This window comes from Populus euphratica, unplaced genomic scaffold (genome assembly GCF_000495115.2).
Source record: "Populus euphratica unplaced genomic scaffold, PopEup_1.0 scaffold4.1, whole genome shotgun sequence".
In the NCBI taxonomy this organism is placed as follows: Eukaryota; Viridiplantae; Streptophyta; class Magnoliopsida; order Malpighiales; family Salicaceae; genus Populus; species Populus euphratica.
The window spans coordinates 1,344,974-1,365,147 of NW_011499859.1; the positions used below are offsets into that span (position 1 = coordinate 1,344,974).

The window sequence follows — 20,174 nt, forward strand, 5'->3', positions numbered from 1 at the left end:
CCAGCACACGAAACCGTAAAAATGCTGAAAGCTATCAAAAGATTTACGGGCACGCATAGAGAACATCTCTCTCAACGTTTGCGCTATGATCAATTAAAAAGTTAAAAGAGTCTAATTGGCTAAAAAATTATGCGGCGGGTAGAGCACAAAATATAGTAAAATTCATATATCAATGGCTGCAACGCCGCCGCAGCAGCATTATTTAAAAGCTTCTACTAAAACTAAAACATGTATTCTACGATACATCTCATAGGATGCCGATGTTATTTACATTACATAACCACACCACAAAACAAAACACATAATTAAACACCCCCATAATATATTTCTAATAACATTAATACCTTCCAAATCTCCTCAAAAATTATGCTTCAAAAACTTGCGAATCCCCTCGGACAATCCCCATTCATGCCCATGCTCCTCGTGCTCGTGCCCATACCCATGCTCCTCGTGCTCGTGCTCGTGCCCATGCCCCTCATGCTCATGCCCGCGCCCGCGCCCGCGCTCCTCGTGCTCGTGCTCCTCGTGATCACGCCCACGCCCACGCCCACGCCCATGCTCCTCGTGCTCGTGCTCCTCGTGATCATGCCCATGCCCCTCGTCATCATGCTCATGCTCATGCTCCTCGTGATCGTGCTCATGCTCATGCTCCTCGTGATCATGCTCATGCTCCTCGTGATCATGGTGGTGCTTATGATGCATCTTGTGGCCCCACTCCCTCTCCTCTCCATTTGCCACGTCATCATAGAAAGAAAACTTCTGACCCCCGTGGTGAAACCTAGTCCACCTAGCAGGAATCTGCCTAACAACGCCACGTGTCGCCTGATGATCACCAAGTTCAAAACCATCATCCTTCTCACCGGATACAACCATATCATTACCGTAGAAACGCGGCTTCATCATATTGTGCCCGTGACGGCATCCGTGACGATGGCGTACCGGGAGTAACGGGCGTCGAGGCAAGAAGTGAAGGTTTGTTGGACGGAAAGTCACGACTGTTAGCGGCACCTTTTTCTCAATCGATTCCGTGTTCACCTCCGTTGATGATGATCCTGGTTCCTTTTGCTCCTCGATTTCTACATCAGCTGGATACTTTATTTCAGTTGCGGGCTCACTAGTTTCGGGTTTCTGGCTTGGGAGGAAGAGAACAGGCGTGGCTTTCGGATCGGATCTTGGTAATTCGGGTAGAGTGAAGTCCCCATCTGGTAGATCTGACGGAGTACGAGAATAAGCGACGGCGCATAGAAAGAAAAGAACGGTGACGGTGAGTTTGACGAACATTTTGAGATTAAAAGGTTACGGTCAATGCGTGGAGGTTTATATAGAGAGAGAGGGGCTAGTGGGAAAGGAGGGAAAAAGGCGGGCAGCGGGCAGGACGGTATGCCGAGCAGTGGGAATGGAGAAAGAAAGGATTCGCTTGTCGATCGGATTTGTGTGTTGAATACTTGAATTTATCAAGGGGCTGGTGCCAAGGGAAGAAGAGTAATACTTTATTTTGTTGAGAATGGTGAGAGTTGAACGATTGGGATACAGTTTGCGTGTACGAGAAATTTGTCGAGCGTTGACCAGGGTGTGCTCTCATCCAGGGTGGGTTTGTTCAGTTAATTACATTCATGCCATTGATTGTGAGAGGTGCTGTCCCGTCTACCGTTACCATACAACCAATGGGCAACGTAGTTTTACCATTCTACGTAGTTCCAAAAAAGTATTAGCAAAATATCATAGTATTGGTTGTTTTAAAATTCATGCTTTATTCACATTAATTAAAATGACAAAAATCAAACCAGGATTTTATTCAAATTTAATGGTTAAGAAATGAGATTCAAAATTCACAAAAGAAAGATGAGATAAACTAATTCAACTTGAGAAATGAAATTTTTTTGAAAAATAAGAAAAAAAATGCGTAACTGAGGAGAAGTCAATACTCCATTTTTAATACACTCATTGTTGTTATAAATATTTCAATAAGATGATTCTAATCAAATTTTAAAATATTATTAAATAAATTTATAATTAATTAAAAAATTTATTAAAAGTTATAATTTTATTTGGTGATGTTTTGATAAATAGTTTGATTCATCTTATCGATAATTTTCTAATAATATTATATATATATATATATATAATAAGAGTCCTGGTATTCCCATGATAACTCATTCCTTTTTTTTTTATAATTTTTTTTCCTATCACATCATCTCTTTTCTTCTTTCTTTCTCAGATTTTAATTCTTAATACATTTCAAAACATGACTAAGAATGATCATTATCATAAACAATAATTTTACATAAAAATAATACTAAAACACATGGTTGGATTCAAGTTTTGCTATTTTTTAAATATTTTTTAACCTATAATATTTTTATAAAAAATTTTCTAAACTATTTTATTTATTTTTAAAAAATCATATTTATAATGTCAGCTTCAACATTCAATAACTCTCAGAAGGTATAAGATAACGAGTTGGTTTGGTAATGTGATATTAAATGTTTTTTAAAATATTATTTTTTATTTAAATATTAACATATTAAAATATTTTAAAAAATTAAATTAATTGTTTTTAAAAAATACTTTTAAAATGTATAAAATCAAACTAGCACTGTACCTGAAAAGGAGAAATAGGATTACCGTCCAACAAGAGTCCAAGCAGAACGCGGGGCTGATAAAGGCGTGCAAACTGACGTCATTTCGGAATTAAAAAGGAACGCGTTAAGGTGGTCTCTTTTCAACAAAGTCCACCTGGCACAATGGGTTGCGCGTAAAGTTGGAAACTACCTTCCATGAAATTATATTGTTCATACTTCATGGTCAAGGTCCTAGTTTCGTTTAAATAGATAACATGTCTCCCTCATTTTCATATCAATTTATATATTAATCAAAATCAAAACGATCTTACGAGTATGCTTCCTTGTTAACCTATGCGTTTAAAAGTAATTTAAAAACATTCATTCAATTATTGAATCTAGAATTTAAATTTTAAATTTTTTAAAAAGTGGATTACGCATCTCTAATTACTCGATCAAATCCTTAAGTCTAGATGCATGCTATCAAAAAAACATGTATATATTTTTTAAGAGGTGGAATCATTCTAATCATTATCTTTTTTTTTTTAAATACGGCCGTAAATCTTAATGGATTAACTGGGCCAAACTAGGAGAAAAAGAAGAAGGAAAGTTGGGTTCATTTCCCAATTTAAAAAAGTGTATAACCAGGCTTGGGCCTTCTAAAAAAGTTTTGGAAAGCCCAATTAATGGGATCTGAGCATGTCCTGTTTTGCCAGTGGTTCATTTACATGTCATGCTTTGCAGAAACACCCAGTTGATCCGATCCTCCTCGAATCCTAGCTGCTCCTTGGCCCCTCCACTCTCAGATCGGACGGTCGTGCAAATATTTTTTTAATTTCCAGCCCGTAATGAATTCAGTGATAGGCAAAGACTCCATGGATCTAGCTGCACTCGATACAAGTCCACACCAATCAAATTATAAAGATGTCCCCAAAGCCATCATAGCCAATCAAAATATTAGTGACAAGATTCTATAATGTTCTCCCCAAAGCCGGTTTAACGAATCAGAACTTATTGAAGAATTTTCCTGAAGATTCAATTTTTGGAACATAAAAAGAAAACAAAGTGCCAGCACCCTAGACTCGATATTTTCTATAAAAAGAACCAATATTGTCAAACTAGTCGGAAGAGAAATCAGCTTAAACCAAAGCAAACCACACATTTTCTTCACAAACCCCTCGAAGACTCAAAAGAATGTTATCGAGAGCCTTTACCAAGCCCAAAAAGAGCCCTAAACAAGGAGATAATGAAAGCAAATCAGGGACGTCGATGCTAGATTCTGAAGATTGCCTAGTAGGGTTCATGGATGATCGGCCTTTGCTTTTTTGTGGAGAAAGTGTGTCCCGCCTGAGCTTAAGGGAGACCTTAAGGGCTTCTGTTGGTGTCATGGGAGAGAGCCCTTTAGGGATGACTGAAAAGGTGGTTTTGTTACGAGGCAAGGTTTATGCACTGAAGAGGTTTCGGGCATTGCGTGTTAGGAGGCGTGAGTTTGGTAAGACAATCGAGAGGTTAGCTCAGGCGAGCAAGAGGTGTGAATATCTTGTCCCTGTCATTGCTTACTTATACACAAAGAGGATCAAGTTTATTGTCTGTGATTATTTCCCCATGGGAAGCCTTGCTGACTTGCTCGCTGGTGAGTTTACAAACACCTTTACAATTATTCCTTTTTCTTTTCAAATTGGTTTTTCAATGCGTAATGATTGCTTGATGCCTAAAGTGATCATGTCAGGGTGATTATAAGAGAAAGTTAAGCCACACCATGATAGTGATAAATTTCATGGGAATTTTCCTTTTCTTTTCTTCTTTTTTTTTTAGAATAATCTTCATTTATCTTAATTTGATAGAAATGGGATTTTTTTTAAAACAACATCAACAGAACATTATGAAATACGATAGTTAAGACTTTACAAAAGAAAAAAAAATCATGAAGAAAAATTTTACTGCTAGAATGAAGATAGCATTTAATTTGATGCAAAATGATATTGTATATTGTCCCCCTCAGACGAAGAGTTACGATCATGCCACATGCATTAGTTCATGTATAATACTGAGATTTTATATAAAATTTTGTTTTATTAATTTGAAAGAGATAATTACTTCGGTTCAAACTTCAAAAGACTCAGGCTATTTTTGAATTGCCTAGGATAAAAATTCCTTCTGAAAAATTGGACTTGATGCTTGAAGAGTGAAATATTTGTGAACTGAATCTATTTTTATGCCCTATTTGTTGACTAATTGAGGTGGAAGGGAATGCGGTCACACTGCCTTGGATTGGAATCAAAGGCTAAGAATAGCTCTTGACATTGCACAAGCAATAACATTTATTCACACACAATACCCTCCGTATGAAAAGAACACGCTGATGAACGTGCATGGGAACATAAAATCCTCAAATGTCATGATAACTGTTAACTTCACCGCCCGCTTGTCCGATTACGGGCTCACTCAGCTGGCTGGAGAACTGGAGGAAGTTTCCGATACTTGGCAAAGAAAGCCGCCCCCCTCGCCTGAAAGTCCTTACACCAACAAATTGAGTCAGAAAAGTGATATTCTCAACTTTGGTATACTATTGCTGGACATGTTAGGAGGGCCAAGAGTTAGCGATTTCAGTAATTGCGGAATGGAAAGAATGGAAGAGATAAAGAAAGGTGATATCGAGTTTTTTGAATTTATTGTGGATGGCAAAGAAAGGAAGCAAGCTTTGCTTGTTTTGGATATTGCATTGAAATGTGCAGACAAGGTGCCGGAAGCTAGGCCTCCAATAGAACAGACCTTGAGGCGTCTTGGAGATGTACTTTTGATTAAATAGATCGAATACGTGTAATGTTTTAAAGGAAACAAATGTTTTTTTTTTTGTTTTTTCTATGAGGTTCGATTAATGCAAGCAGACTCGTTGATTGTTACGACTTAAGGTGGCAGAGGATGTCTTTATCGATTTAGAAAATAATATAAAATATATTTAAAATTTTATTTAATAATTTAAATTATTAAATTATGATAATTTTTTATATGATTTTAAAATTTTAATAATTAAATAATTATAAATTTAAAATGTATTATCTCTATTTATTTGAAAAAATAAATACAAGGTAATATAAAATTATATGAGTTTAGAATCTAAAAGATTTACATAAGAAAATAACATGAATTATATTTTAAAATCTAATCTAATAATTTAAATTATTAAATTAGATAATTATTTCATAAATTGTTATTCAAATCAAATCTCTTGCAAATGGGCTCACATTTTACTTTCTTTGTTTATGGATTTAGGAAACTGACCCCTTGTCTCTTGTTCAATGCCTAAAACAAGAAGACTACACATTATACATGCAATTCACAAAGGAAAACGAGATAAAAAAGAAGAAGAAGAGGCTTGTAACCTTAAAAAAAAAAAGATTTCATTTGTGAGAATCTGAGTTTTTTTTAAAAAAAGATTTCATTTGTGAGAATCTGAGACAAAAACCCTAACTTGTTTTCATGCATCACTGTCTGTTATTGCTACGACTCTGCCGGCTATTATGATTAAAGATACTCTCTATTGTTCCCAAAATCGATATTACATATAAAAGAAAAGGATTGACTAGATATTATTTGTAGATTTTAATCAGTATTCACATACTTGTTTCCTTATTTTAGGCGTTGTTCTTACTACAACAAGTGACCAGGTTATGTTATTAATGTAGTTTGCTTGTAATTCTAACTTCTGAAGTATATTTTTAATCTTTATATAATGTCTACTTTACTTCTACATATGTTTGATGAATATGTAAGAAAATAAAATAAAATTGTGTTTTACATATATACATGCTCATAATAAAATTACAAAAATAAAATAAAATCACTGTCTAAGCTAAAATAACAAACATTTTCTGTTGGATAGAAGATGAGACACATAATATAATAAAAAAGGAATTTGCAAGTTAGCGCTGATACAAAACCAAAGACAAAGGAATACGTCAAATACGATAGTACAATACAACACAATACAATATATATATATAGAAAAGCTAAATGGCTAGAGAAGACAAAACCTTAATAATAAAAATTAATCAACTTGCTTTCTGGTCGGTACATTCAATAGTTGTCTACTCTAAATCAGATCGATCATCAACTGTTAAAGATGACAAAATCTGCATAGTTTGCTTAGACATAATTTTGTCTCTCCAATTGTAGGAATTCTCTTTTGTCATCCGTAGATACTGAATCGAAGGAATGCCCTTTCCTTATTTCTTTTTCTTTCATTGTTTCTTGTTTTTCTCCTCTTTCTTTTTCCAAATTTCCATGCACGAGATGGTATCTCACAAATCTCTTTAAAAGATGACAAATAATTCAACTATGAGTGATCTTGAGCATTAAGATTTTCATAATCTATCTGTGAAATCTATCATTGAATCCCATGTTAAGATCATGTGATCCAATGACTCAATCTTTCCAATTTGTTCTTGCTAGAGTGAAGGGGTGAAAACTCACCCTTGTAATTTTTCACACCTTTACTCATGTTTGGGAGAATCTTTAATGGAGGTTAAATTTTAATTTTTGAGTGAAGTTTCAACTTTGGGGAGGGAGGGGGGGCTTTTCTTTTAGTTTTGTTCCCTTACCTCCTTTTTTTTTATATAATTTAACAATATTATATCCTCTCTCTTTTCATCCTCTGCCATTTTATTTTAGACCATAAATATAAATTATTTAATTTTTTATAATTATATTCAATTTAATTTAAGACTTGATTTGATTTTTATTGTCACCCTTCAAAAATCCTTAATATTTTATCTTTTAATTATTTTTTACCATTCTAATACTTCGTCTGTAAATCTTAACCTTTTATATATACCATACAAACTAAACATAGCTTTCAAAAACAGTATTTAGTGATGAAATCAGGTCGGGGGGCAATGACATTGACAGCATTGTGGGCCCTGAGAGGTGGCAAGTTGAAAGCAGAATAGCATGAGTAGCAGGCAGAGAATCACACTCCCATTGGTTCAGTGTTGCTAGGTCTCTGCGCTGCAGCTTTTCTTGTGTGGATTCTTCCACTGACGAGAGCCTCATTAAAGTCAGCGGACCCCATGTGACTGACAGCTGTCAAATACGAAACAACCGAGCTGACAGAACTGTCTCCTCTTCTCTCAGAGCCTTTATTTTATTTACCAACCAAAACTGCACACATACTCCCACACTTTTTCATACCCAGCATATTCTGTGTCTCCAGCGGTCGTCCCCTACCTTCCAACCATATCTTTTTGACACGTGGAGGTTCAAATGGTGGTGGCCCACCACATATCTCTGCAGGCTTAACATGGAATATGTACCTACTCGTAGGGATCACTGTACCTTTCCTTGAGGGGAAAAAATGATAAACGGAGAGTTATATTTCAAAGCAAACCATACAACGCCGTCAATGCAAACGATTGTCCAATGAAATTATATTTATATTATACATAGAAAAAATAGTTTTTTTTATATATTTTTAAAAAGTTATTAATTTTTATTTTTTTAATATTTATCACTATACGCACTTCAACTATTTATACCACTTTTTATATTATCATCTTTGTTTTTTTATATTTTTTTCATTAAAGTTTTTTTAAGAAAACTTATTATATCAAAATAATGATATTTCATTTTAGCAATTATAATATTATTTAATTTTTTTATCATGTTAAAAATTAAATTGATATTTTATATATTTTTGTTAATGCATATGATCTTTATTTTATTTTATTATATATAATCATTAGTTCTCTAATTCACATTTATATTTTTTATTCAAAATCAAAAAAACACATTGATAATATTTATTATTTTACAATAAAAAATAAATTACTCAACCATTAGCGAAGAGAGTAGGATATACATGTTAGTATTGTTTTTATATTTATTGATATGAATAATTCTTGATTTATTTTTATTTAATTAAATGCATGTATAGGATAAATTTGACCAAAACATTTATCTAACCTATAATAAAATATGAGTCAAATAGTTAGTTTTCATCTAAATTAATATTTAACATTATGAGTATTTTTTATTTTTTTGTATTTTACAAGATAAAATTGAATACAATTGAAACTACAAAATTAAAACTGGAAAAAGAGTTTCGGTAATTCTAAAATATCCTATCCGTTTTTTTTTTGTTTTTTTTACTTCTTAGCTAGCTTATTACGTGGTCTAGGTTGGGTGTTTTTTTCTTTGTTTTTTTTTTCTTTTTTTGACTTCTTGAAAATGGAGGTGTTTAAGCTAACGCAATTCATATGTAGTCAGGACAATATTAAGGATGGATTTTCTTTTGATCCCAAGAGCATGAAGCATACAATTACAAACTGAAATTGATGTAAGTACCCCATCCTTGTAATATTTGCTCCAAAGGGAACCCGACCCTTTCGAGTTCAATGGAACATCGAAAAGATCATGGAAAGTTAATGAGCTGTGCAATTCTTTTGATTTGGTATTTGTTTTTTCTTTTCCTGTTGTTTTTTTTTCCGGTAAGGAAATAAGATGGGTTTGAAGAGTTTGAAGAGGGCTGAGGATCCTATAAATTAGTTTAATCCCTCTAAATGTAGAAATGTTTCCCTTCAACTCTAACCCTAAATTTCTCAGAAGTCCCGATGCATCATCCATGATCATCAAATTGTTTCTGAAACTAAAAGAAACCTCTAACCCTAAATTTCTCAGAAGTCCCGATGCATCATCCATGATCATCAAATTGTTTCTGAAACTAAAAGAAACCTCTAACCCTAAATTTCTCAGAAGTCCCGATGCATCATCCATGATCATCAAATTGTTTCTGAAACTAAAAGAAACCTCATCTTCTCTACCCTTCTTTCTGTCTTATTTTTTCCTCATCTTTTCTTTTAAACTCGTATACAGTATACGTGTGTGATAATTCCCCACACAAACCAAAAAAATTCAATATTCAAAGAGGGGGGCATCATTGTAGCTTCAAAAATAGTAGGGCATCCTAGTGTCATTAACAACAAACAGAAGGATTGATTAGAAAAACATGATCTATCTAGGTTTGAGCAGTGGCATGATGTATGTGGATATAATGGGCACCCATGTGGTGAAAAATATTTATTTGACTGGATGATCGGGTCTTGACTGCTGGATCGATCTCCGCTCCCTTGTAAAAAATGATTGGTAAATGAAAGAGAAGATTAAATGGCCGTATGCTTCTCTTTATAGGTATCAGTCTCGTATCACCTTTTCTTTTGAATTTTTGGTGCATGCATGTATCCTGATCAGTGCCTCTGTCAACCGTATAATTAAAAGGTCACACTTGTCGTGAGTATCAGCCAAATTGCTGCTATTTCGATGAAACAACCAACAGCTCGGATGGAACACAATGTGCCACGCCCTTTCTCTTTTCTCGCGTTCACCATATATTATCTCTCCCATGTATACCAAGAGATATCAGTTCACAGACGCGACTGTGTGTATCAATATTATATCCAACCTTCTTAATTTGATGAAGACAAGCCCTTTATATAGTAAAACAAGTTAAAAAAACTCATGAGAAAAGACGTCCTCGTCACCTGGCAGTCGGAGTTAAATCCCATTTGACGAGGCGGAGAGCATATAATTTATGATTGATCAGCCCCTCTAGAGTTGTTCATTAGAGTAAATATAATTGATTAAATTATTAGAGTAGTTAATTAAAGTAGCATGAATTGATCACTTGTCTTCCACAAGTCTTTTTTTTTTTTTTTTGACTGCTGCCACTAACCCTAGACGGGAACTTCAGAAGCGAATCACATGACGGTGCTTCCTTAGTCAAGATGTTAATTAAGCATTATTATCTAGCACTAGAGCAGGTAGGGTCACGTTATCATTTCAGAATCTTCAAATCCTGTTGAATCATTCAAGCTTAAAACAAAAAGGAAGAAAGATAAGGATTTGAGATTAAGAGGTTTGTTCTTTTTGTAATTTCAGGTTCGAGTTCTTAGTTGCTCACAAAAAGGAAGAATGATAAGGATTTGAGATTAAGAGGTTTGCTCTTTTTATAATTTTAGGTTCGAGTTCTTGATTGCTCATATGATGGCCACTAGAGACTTACATGATCGTTAACTTCAGGGCCTGTGGAATTAGTCGTGGTACGCGCAAGCTAGTCCGAACACTCATGTTAATCTAAAAAAAAAAAATTACTGCTAGATAAAAAATATTTAAGGCTAGAAGGACTAAGAAATCACTACTGTTATTTTATCCTCTGGTAAATATTTTTTCGTCACAATAAGAAAAAAAGGTGAACCTTTCTTTTGACTCCAAAGTAAGCCCCGGAAACTCTTTATAAGTAGCTACCAGGGATGGATCGCTGAAAGGCATCATATGATCAAAGAAAGCAGAGGAAATGGGGGGTAAAGAAAGAGAGAGATATTTTGTTTTCATGGACTATGATCCTGAATATGAGCGCATTCGAAATGATCGGTCAGTCATAATGACATTATTAGTTAGAAAATGTTAATTATAAGCTGCATTGTATCATTCTTTGGATCTCGAGCTAGCTATCTAACATTAAACTTTTTCTCGTTGGTGTATCACAGGACAAAGAGAGGAGCATATGAGCTCGACATGTATCTGAGCAGGAAGCATGATGAGTTATTGGCAAACACCCTTGAGCATGGCAGCTACAAGAAGACAATATCTTTGATCATTGTCGATGGTTTTGCAGTAGAAATCACTGAAGACCAGGTGACTTTTATGCAACATGTGGTTTGTTTAATGAGTATTTTTCCAAAGCACTCGCTTCTCATTTTCGCTCTTGTTTGTTTTTCTCTACTCAAAACAGGCAAATGCGCTTAGATCTACTAATGGGGTGAGAGTTGTGGAGAAGAATCAAGAATTTCCTAATTGATTATAAAGAAGCTAGGAGCTAGGGTATCCACTACCCAGGAAAGAGCTGTGGTAGATTTGGTGTCACATGAGTTTATAAACTCATTCGTGTACATGGAGGTTGAGATATTTTCTCTGGGATTACTTATGATCTCAAAAACCTAAAAAAAATGATTATAATCATATATATATATATATATCTAATAATAACACTGGTGAATACCAGAGAGATATGTGTTAAGTGATAGCAGGATGTTATCTCAGGAATCCTGTTTTCTCGTTAGCTAGATGGGACATCTTCATTAATGATGACCAGGCAGTAGCACTGCAAGTATTGGGATCTATATATAATGTATTAAGTCTTGGAAGATCAGTGATATAAAAATGAATGCAGGAAAAACTTGCTATTATGTGCTTCAAAAGTACTTCAATTTAATCTTGATTTTACTGATACTGGGGATTCATGTATTTGCATTGAAGACTTGAAGTTGTCCTACCGCAAGACCCTCAAAATTATCTTTGCCTCCCTGCAACATACAAACAAATGTGAGTGACAAAAAGGCAGGCTGGCTCCTATAACGCACGTTGGATGGGATAGGACAGGTATACAAATCACTATATATTCATATGTAGAGTAGCTAGGGGGGGTTGGGTCTCCCTCTCCCTCTCCCTTTGTCTGTAAAGGAAAAGGCAAGCATACTTGACAATGGCTCCAACTTTCAACTAAGTTGAAGGGAAAGCCAGCTGACACAACAGTCATATATATGGTACTGCTATCACATGTTTGGTAATTGGCTTCAGCACCAGTGTCTCCACTTGGACTCAATTTTCTACTCCAGTACTTGTTAATGGCCAATGCCCTCCAGTCATTTAGGCTTCAAATTCTATCTTGTTCTTGAATCACCCTGCCGGTAGCAAATGTGTGTTTTTCATTGACCTATTTTAGCTCTCCAAGGGGCGGAATCTTTCCTCCCTGGTACCTACCCAACTAGCCTTTAAAAATTGATTCGTTTAATGTAGAATTACAAATATAACAGTAGAAACGCGGAAATTCACAGTATCATATATTACCATCAGAAAATTGAAAAAAGACGATGGAATATTTCATAAAAAAACTTTTGTCGGCAATTACGATACCGACAGAATTGTTGATAGAAACATGTCATCATCAAGATGCTCGTTTGGATTTTTATTTTGGTCGTTGATCCCTTTGGCAACCTGCTTTGTCAATGATATTACCGACAATATATTCACACACAAAAAAACTAGATTTTATTGTTCATTTTCTATTGAAAACTCCGTCAATATTTCAAGGTATATTTTATTAGAAATATATCTTAATTATTGATGAAGTTTAATTATTAATTAATTTAATATTGAATTGAAAAGAATTAATTAAAAAGTATAAAAAATAATACGAGTTAATTTAAATCAACTTGTTAATCATTAATGCTGGTGCATGATGTTAAGATAATCTAATAAAAAATAAATTAAAATTAATCATAAAATTTAATTATCAATTGACCCAATATTAAATGATGGAATTAGAAAAAAATCAATTAAGAAAAAAAATTAGTCGATTTGATTAACCTGCCAAACTCACAATCCTTTTCGTGAGATTGAGATAATCCAATAAAAATCAAATCTAACATTGAAGGATGGAGTTGAAGAAAAAGAAATTGATTGAAAAAAATCAAATGAAAAAAACAAACAAACAAAGCATTATTCCAATAAATGATGTTTTGGAGTACAATAAAATCCTCTAAAAATAAATATAATATTGAAGAATAAAATTAAAAAATATTAATGAAAAAAATATCAAAAAAACAAGGCATTATTTTAATAGTGTTTTGTGAGAAAGTGTAAAGTAAAATCTTTTAAAAAATAAATCTACTATTAAAGAGTGAAAAAAAAAGAGCATTGATTGGACAAAAAAAAAAACAAAGCACTATTCTAATGAATAATGTTTTGTAAGAAATGGATACAGTAAAATCCCCTAATCTTTTAAGCTTTTTTTTGTTAATATTGTATAGAAGAGTTTCCTAATAAACCAAATATTTTTAAAAAAAAATCAAGCTTTTCTAGTCGCGTAGGTTAGTTCAAGCAACCAAACTCACTAGGTGGTTTAAAAGACTGACTAATGAGGTCACCCGAGCTAGGATAACCAACGTGGTCGCCTTATTTTTGAGCTACCTAACCTCACGGGTCACCCAACTAGCAACCAATCCATTTTCTTTCTTTTTTTCTCTCTCTCTTAACAAATAAAGCTACATGTCAGGCACCTCTATATACTTTTTTATGAATTATTATTTGATAATTTAACATATAGCAATTACTTTTTATATCTTGCACACACAAGATTTGCAGGAGACATCATGTTCCATCACCAATAGTTACCCTTCTAGTACACCTACCAATGAAATAAATAAACTCAATCATACAACCATCTAGGTGGTGGTCAACTGGTAAAGACTTGGGACTAAGGGGTTTGCTCCCTCTGTGGTCTCAGGTTCGAATCCTTGGTTGCTCATATGATGGCCACTGGAGGCTTACATGGTCGTTAACTTCAGGGCCCGTGGGATTAGTCGTGGTGCGCGCAAGCTGGCCCGAACACCCACGTTAATCTAAAAAAAAAAATAAACTCAATCATACTAGTACACTAACTTCTCATTTAATCATATATTAGGCATAAAACTTATAGTAGCTCTCGGCGATTAATGAACCATCTTAGGTGATGAATGACATGATTTCTTTATTCATAAAGAAATTCTAAGTTAGGTGTATAAATATACTAGGTCTCGGTCTCACCAAGCAGAGACCAACTTTGAATAGAGCCAGACAAAGGCTAAACCCAGATACACACGCTATGTAAAGCCACCACTTAATTAATCGGTGTAAGACAAAAATGAGTGGAGTTATTGGTATAATTGGAGATGAGTTGTTGATATAATTGGTGGAGTTGTTGGCATAATTGGTGGAGTATAAGTGAAGATGAGTTGTTAGCATAACTTGTGGCATAATTAGTGTCATAATTTATGGTCTTTGTCCCTCATACTTGCCTATAAATAGGCAATGCCTCCAAGTTTATTTTACACACCAAGATAGAGAGAAGAAGAGGAGAGTGAAGAGAGAGTAATCGTAACAAATTATGAGATATTTGTGAGAGAGTAAGTGAAGTGTTTTCTCCTAATAATAGAGAAATTCTTAGTTGTTTTTCTATTATTTGAGAGAGGTTGTAATTCCTACATTACTTAGTAAAATCTTTCTATAGTTGCTTGTGGATATAACTTACTTGGCCAAACCATATAAATTTTTATGTGTCTCATTTTTCATTTTATCTTATTCCTTACTTTTTATCTTGTCGTGCATGTCAATATCCTAACACACAACATATTATAACCTTTTTTTTTCTATATCTTATATTCTTCTTCTTCATAAGTGTGAAATTTAACATAAAAAAGTCTCTTGTCCTCTGAGGAACTTAGTTTTTTAGAAACTTCTAGCTTATAGATCCAATTTCACATGAGACCATGGAAATCTTGATATTTTTTATGTGAAGTTTTTTTTTACAATTTCATATTATCAATTGATAATTATATATATTTAATAGTTTTTCCCAAGTAAAAAATAGAGAAATAAGAAGGGGGGAAACGAAGACATTAGAGGCACACATGCCTCGGACCCAAATTATAATATTGTCGAGAGTTTTGTCATCAAGGTATGAATATTTTATTTAGCCTTCTTGGTTGTTGCTGGCACTTCATGTCAATGCAGAAACGTATAAATAAATAGGCATGGGGCAAGTGGGATTCCTTGTGATTATTTATCTCCCTTACAGAGAGAATACAGTTTCCACCTTTTATTGGACCTGAGAAGGGAATAGATGGTCCCATATCCAAATTGCACAGAAAATGTTGACGGGAACCAAATTTTGTGGCGTGTAAACTAATATTTCTGTGTCCTTTAGAGAATCCGAACATATACTAAATGATATAAAGATAGTTTAAATTCGATGCAGTTGTTTGGTTTTGTCTTGTATGGTTAGTTGTCTAAATTCACTTCTAACCTAGGGCGTCTTCCTTAACAGAAGCTGTTGATGCCTTCTTTGGTTAATATAGTATTAACTAAGGTCTCAAATAATGAAGCTGAGAACAGATTGTGACTTGAGCTGAATCATGTCTACAGTTTCTAGATCTGGCCCAGTATTCTGTGCCGGGCTGATAGGATGAAGAAAAGCTCCTCAATTCTCTCCCACTGGCAATGGTGGTGTCTTCATCCTCGTTGCTTTAGGTTTTATAACTTGGGTATTTAATTGTTGGATCGGACAGGGTAAGATCCAGTTTGTATCATGAATGAGTTTCCATCAAATCTTATAATTTCTTGGCTAAGGGCCGTAGCAATCGAACATAAATACCAACACAACTTCGAAAATAGCAATGCTATATTTACAAATAAATCATACAAGCATGCAGCAATTATTATTTTTATGTTCAACCAGTCATTTGTCGCATCTATCATGTAAAAAGCATTTTTCATTCAAAGTTTGACCTAAATGTAAATCCCAGATATAACTAATTTAAGGAACAAAATAATTGCAGCCAAATTATAGATTTGTAATCTGTTTTATAACTCTCGCCCACTTCAAAAGTCATTTGGACCTATTTCTAACTTTGGACCTATTTCTAACTTGAAACTAAGTAATCATTGACGACTCAACAAGACCGCTTGAAATTCAACTGGGATGAAAAGAAGTGATTGTTTTATTTATTTTCATTATTATAATCGATCTCTCTCTCAATTGCTGCTGCCATAGCTAGGAACACTACTTATCTCGACCTTCTAGAGCAATATTTATTCCTCTCTAGCTCCCAATCAAAGAACAAAAATGGTTAGATGCCTTTCTACCGATTTAGACAATTCCATGGACTTGATCGTGGGGTCGGCCATTTCTCATACAGACGTGGGCATGGCTTCTAGTTTGATCCTGATCTTGAACTATATCCTGCTGGCTTAGGCTTAGGATTGGTGGAAACAGGGCTGGTCTAGATTTTAATTATCCCAAGATATCTATAGTTATTTGTATGCTAGAGGATAAATTTTATTAACACTAATGAAGGCCAAAATTGTGCCACTGCTTGTTTATTTGCCGTTGGATGAGAAAACATGTGCTTGCTCAGAGGGGTCAGTGAATATGCATAAATTGTTGTAAGAACCACGTTGTTTGGCCATTAATAGAACTTCTAGCTAGCCAAGTGTTGTGGTGCATTTGTTGCAAAATCTCTTCTTTGCGACCATTAAAAAAAAACTCAACGCTTCATTTTATTCTATGCTTATGCTATCTTGGTACGGGCGGAATATTCTTCTGGTCATAGATCAAGCAACTGTGCTCAGATTGATTATTAGACGCAAGCCCACATATTTAACCATGATTTGTCCTTTTATTCATATAATAATAGTAGTATAAGATTACATCGTGATTATCGTACGTGAAGCCACTTTATTCTTTTCTAAAGTAATCACCATATCCCATATGGCATCTCTTTATTTCCTTGTAGATATGGGGAAACCATCAATATCTGATTTGATCTCCCGTAGCTACGCCCATCAATTCTGCAGAGTATCAAAGAAACTTATACATGTTTAGTATGCATGGCCGTGCGGTCTCATGCGTGAGTGCCAATATATATTTGTTAACAAACCATAGGAACAGTACTTGCCTTTCGTTTACCACATTTCTCATCATCGCTCTCGCTCTCGCTGCTGCTGCTGCTGCTGCTGCCGCCTTCATTACTATGGCCTGAGATGCCATCCTTGATCCTTTGGAGCAGACCCTTCTTGCGCTCACCTCTCTTGTTAGTCCTTGCATTGCATGCCGGGGCAGGGGTCATGCCATTAGTTCTTCCAGGGGAATGGGTTTGGCTTGAGCTGTGAGTGCCGGTCTTGACGATTCCAGCTTCAGCCTGTTTCCCTACCTTTTGGCTCGATGAGTGGTTATTCTGGTCTTGGTTGCATGGATGCTCAACGGGTTTGGAGCACTGACACGAGGCCATTGCAAGTTGGTCAAAGAGGGCTTGTTGGTTTTAGCAGCGTAAGACTTCTCTTGAGGCTCTCTTTCTGTCTGCTTGGTGCTAGAAGGCAATTCTGAAGCACGTATATATAGGCATGGAGTGAGTGGGATTCTTTCACTTTACGCTGCTTTGAATCTGCTTTTGCATTATGGAGTATGGACAGCACATATTCTTTCTGTGGTTAGAAAATGCAGAGCATTGCCACTTTTATGCCCATTTCTTGATGAATAAATTCCATATCTATGTTTTGGTTAATCTCACGTCCATATGGCAGTATTGTTCCCAATCAGACAAATTTATTGCATCGAGGACGGAAATCTGGAATCTAAGCTCAACGCTAGCTAGAAAACTCTGCCCTTGAATGTCCACTAAGTGCATAGTCACACCAGAAGCAAAGGAAATAATCTTTTCAGAGAAGTGACAAGCTTAGCATGAAGCCCTGTTCGGATCCCATGTGAGAAGCCCTAGACTAGTCTAGGCTTTTTGATTACTGGACTCGCTTAGTGGAGCTCTCACCATACCAATTAATTGTAAAATTAAAATCTACTGTAGCCTTGATCTAATATAAATATACCAATTATTCAAGCTGAATTATTTTTTTTTATTTCGATTTAGATATTACCTATCACGATTTTATTCGACTTTGAATCATTTGAGTTCAATAAAAAAAAAATCAAGCCATGGAAAACATAGTCTCCAGAGTCCAAAACGCACAAGTTATTGTGTTTCGCTCTGATCCTAAGTTCAAGCAGAGGTTTTTCATAACCAGCCTATGATTATTAACAAGAACTAAAGAAAACTGTAGAGCTGCCACTATTTATATGCAGAATAGTGAAAAATTAAGAGTAAAAAATTTAGGAACAATTTAGTCAGTTTATATTTTTGCACAATAAAATTAAGAGTAAAAAATTTAGGCCTTTTATCTACGAATTTTTGTTTTATCTTTTCCATTTTATTTGCACAGTAAATAGATGCTGGTACTTACGAATTAAGAAAAAATGAATTGGAAGAAAGGAGTTTTTTAGTTTTCTCAAGTTTTTTTTTTTACAGTTAAATGACAAATTTAACTTTAGAATAAAAAAATCTAAAGCTGATTTGGGAGGGCTTTTTCATCTCTGCGGTATGATTTTTTTTTTTTTTTGTAATATCCTGATGCCTGTAGGGGTTGTTTAGTAAGTTAAAATACTAATATATATATATATATATATATATATATAAGTCAGTGCGTAATCGTTCTCCACTCCATTCTAGAAGCACATAGGGAGTCTTTCGATGACCAAAATAGCTGATCACCATGCCATATGACTCTTCCAATGGAGGAGAAGCTAGTGGCTTGTGTGTCCATTTTAAGAGGGTTTGGTAATGGTTGAGCCTTTTTCTTTTTTTCTTTTCTCTTTTCTCTTTTAAAAATTTAGATATATCCTTTAATTTGTATTTATTTTAAATCTGATTTTTTTAATTTATATTTATTTCATCTTAATGCTTTTTAGAATTTTTTTTAATTTTATTTCTTGGTATTTTATTTCATTTAATTTTTTATTTAATTGTATCTTTATTTTTTAATTTTTTTTCTTTTGCTTGCTTTGTTTTTCAATCTTGTTCTTTAGCATTTTATTTATTTTTTTAAATTATGATTCTTATTTTTTTATTGCTTTTTTTTATCCATTTCTTGATTTATTTTGTTTTTTAATTTTATCTCTAATTATTTTCTTTCAATTATTTTTTGTACAAGATTTAGTCCTTATTGTTTTTGTTTTTATTTGTTTTGATTTTCAATTTGTTATAATTAAAAAAAATTCATAATTTTTTCATGTCTATCTTCTACAAGGTAATTTCGGTTTCATGTCTTAGTTCATTAATTTCAAAAATTAATTCAGTTTAAGTTCAATATTTTTTTAAGTCTTTTTTCAAAATTATTATTTTTATTATTTTCATCATTTAACATTGAAATATTATGACATATGAGCTTTGTGATTTCTTTTTCTTTTTTTGGGGGTTATCCCTATCTTGTATCTTTAATAGCAGGTTAGTTGAGTTAATTTAAGTTTACTCAAGTTTTATTTTTTAATTTTATTATTTGATATTAAATTATTAATTTTTAAACTTTGTAATTTTTTTACTTTCTTTTATGCAGGGTTATCTTGGGTTCAAGTTAGCACGTGTTGATTTTGGCTTTTTTCGTTGTTTTTTTATTGATTTAACTTTAGTCTTTTTTTCTATGTTTTTTTTAAATTTTCTATGTTTTTTTTAAAATCTATTTTTTTAATCTCAATCTTATATCCTGTTTTGTGAGTTAATAAAGTTAACATGGGTTAACTTGAATTTTTTCTTTGATATATTTATTTTGAATTTTTTTTACTTTTATTTTGTGACATTTGGTTATTGGATTCTAAACTTCATAATTATTTTTTTTTGCATAATTATCTCAATCCTATATTCTCAATTAAGAACGAATCAAATTAACTTAAATTAACTTTCTTATTATTTAAATAGTTTTATTCAATTTAAAAAAAAAATTAACTCAACCCATAAGCACTATAAAAAAAATTAATGAATAAAAATAAAAATATTAAAAATATATTTTTATTAGTAAATTGCTAATAAATTTTATCACTAAAAATATTCCATTGATAAATATCTATTCAAAAATTTTCTAGTGAGATATATAAAGATTGGTGCATTTTTTCTTTTTTCTTGTTTTTTTTTAACAAAAGGT

At 33.5% G+C, this 20,174-nt stretch overlaps 4 protein-coding genes across 4 annotated transcripts; 2 read left to right on the forward strand and 2 right to left on the reverse strand.

Moving 5' to 3' along the window:
• Nucleotides 1–173: 173 nt before the first annotated feature.
• LOC105124271 (sarcoplasmic reticulum histidine-rich calcium-binding protein-like) lies at nt 174–1,546 on the reverse strand. The gene has a single exon (XM_011024213.1). The coding sequence runs from the start codon at nt 1,279–1,281 to the stop codon at nt 358–360; it is 924 nt and encodes a 307-aa protein (XP_011022515.1). The 5' UTR covers nt 1,282–1,546; the 3' UTR covers nt 174–357.
• A 2,163-nt stretch (nt 1,547–3,709) lies between these two features.
• On the forward strand, nt 3,710–5,370 carry LOC105124432 (probable inactive receptor kinase At3g08680). The gene is made up of 2 exons (XM_011024453.1): nt 3,710–4,194; nt 4,802–5,370. The coding sequence occupies exons 1-2, from the start codon at nt 3,756–3,758 to the stop codon at nt 5,368–5,370; spliced, it is 1,008 nt and encodes a 335-aa protein (XP_011022755.1). The 5' UTR covers nt 3,710–3,755.
• Nucleotides 5,371–10,873: 5,503 nt separating this feature from the next.
• Nucleotides 10,874–11,793, forward strand: LOC105124272 (uncharacterized). Its single transcript, XM_011024214.1, has 3 exons — nt 10,874–10,985; nt 11,102–11,249; nt 11,347–11,793. Exons 1-3 carry the CDS (start codon nt 10,909–10,911, stop codon nt 11,410–11,412), a joined length of 291 nt encoding a protein of 96 aa, XP_011022516.1. The 5' UTR covers nt 10,874–10,908; the 3' UTR covers nt 11,413–11,793.
• Nucleotides 11,794–16,789: 4,996 nt separating this feature from the next.
• Nucleotides 16,790–17,520, reverse strand: LOC105124273 (uncharacterized). Its single transcript, XM_011024215.1, has 2 exons — nt 17,108–17,520; nt 16,790–17,000 (listed from the first exon to the last, which is right to left on the reverse strand). The coding sequence occupies exons 1-2, from the start codon at nt 17,438–17,440 to the stop codon at nt 16,995–16,997; spliced, it is 339 nt and encodes a 112-aa protein (XP_011022517.1). The 5' UTR covers nt 17,441–17,520; the 3' UTR covers nt 16,790–16,994.
• Between the last annotated feature and the right edge of the window lie 2,654 nt (nt 17,521–20,174).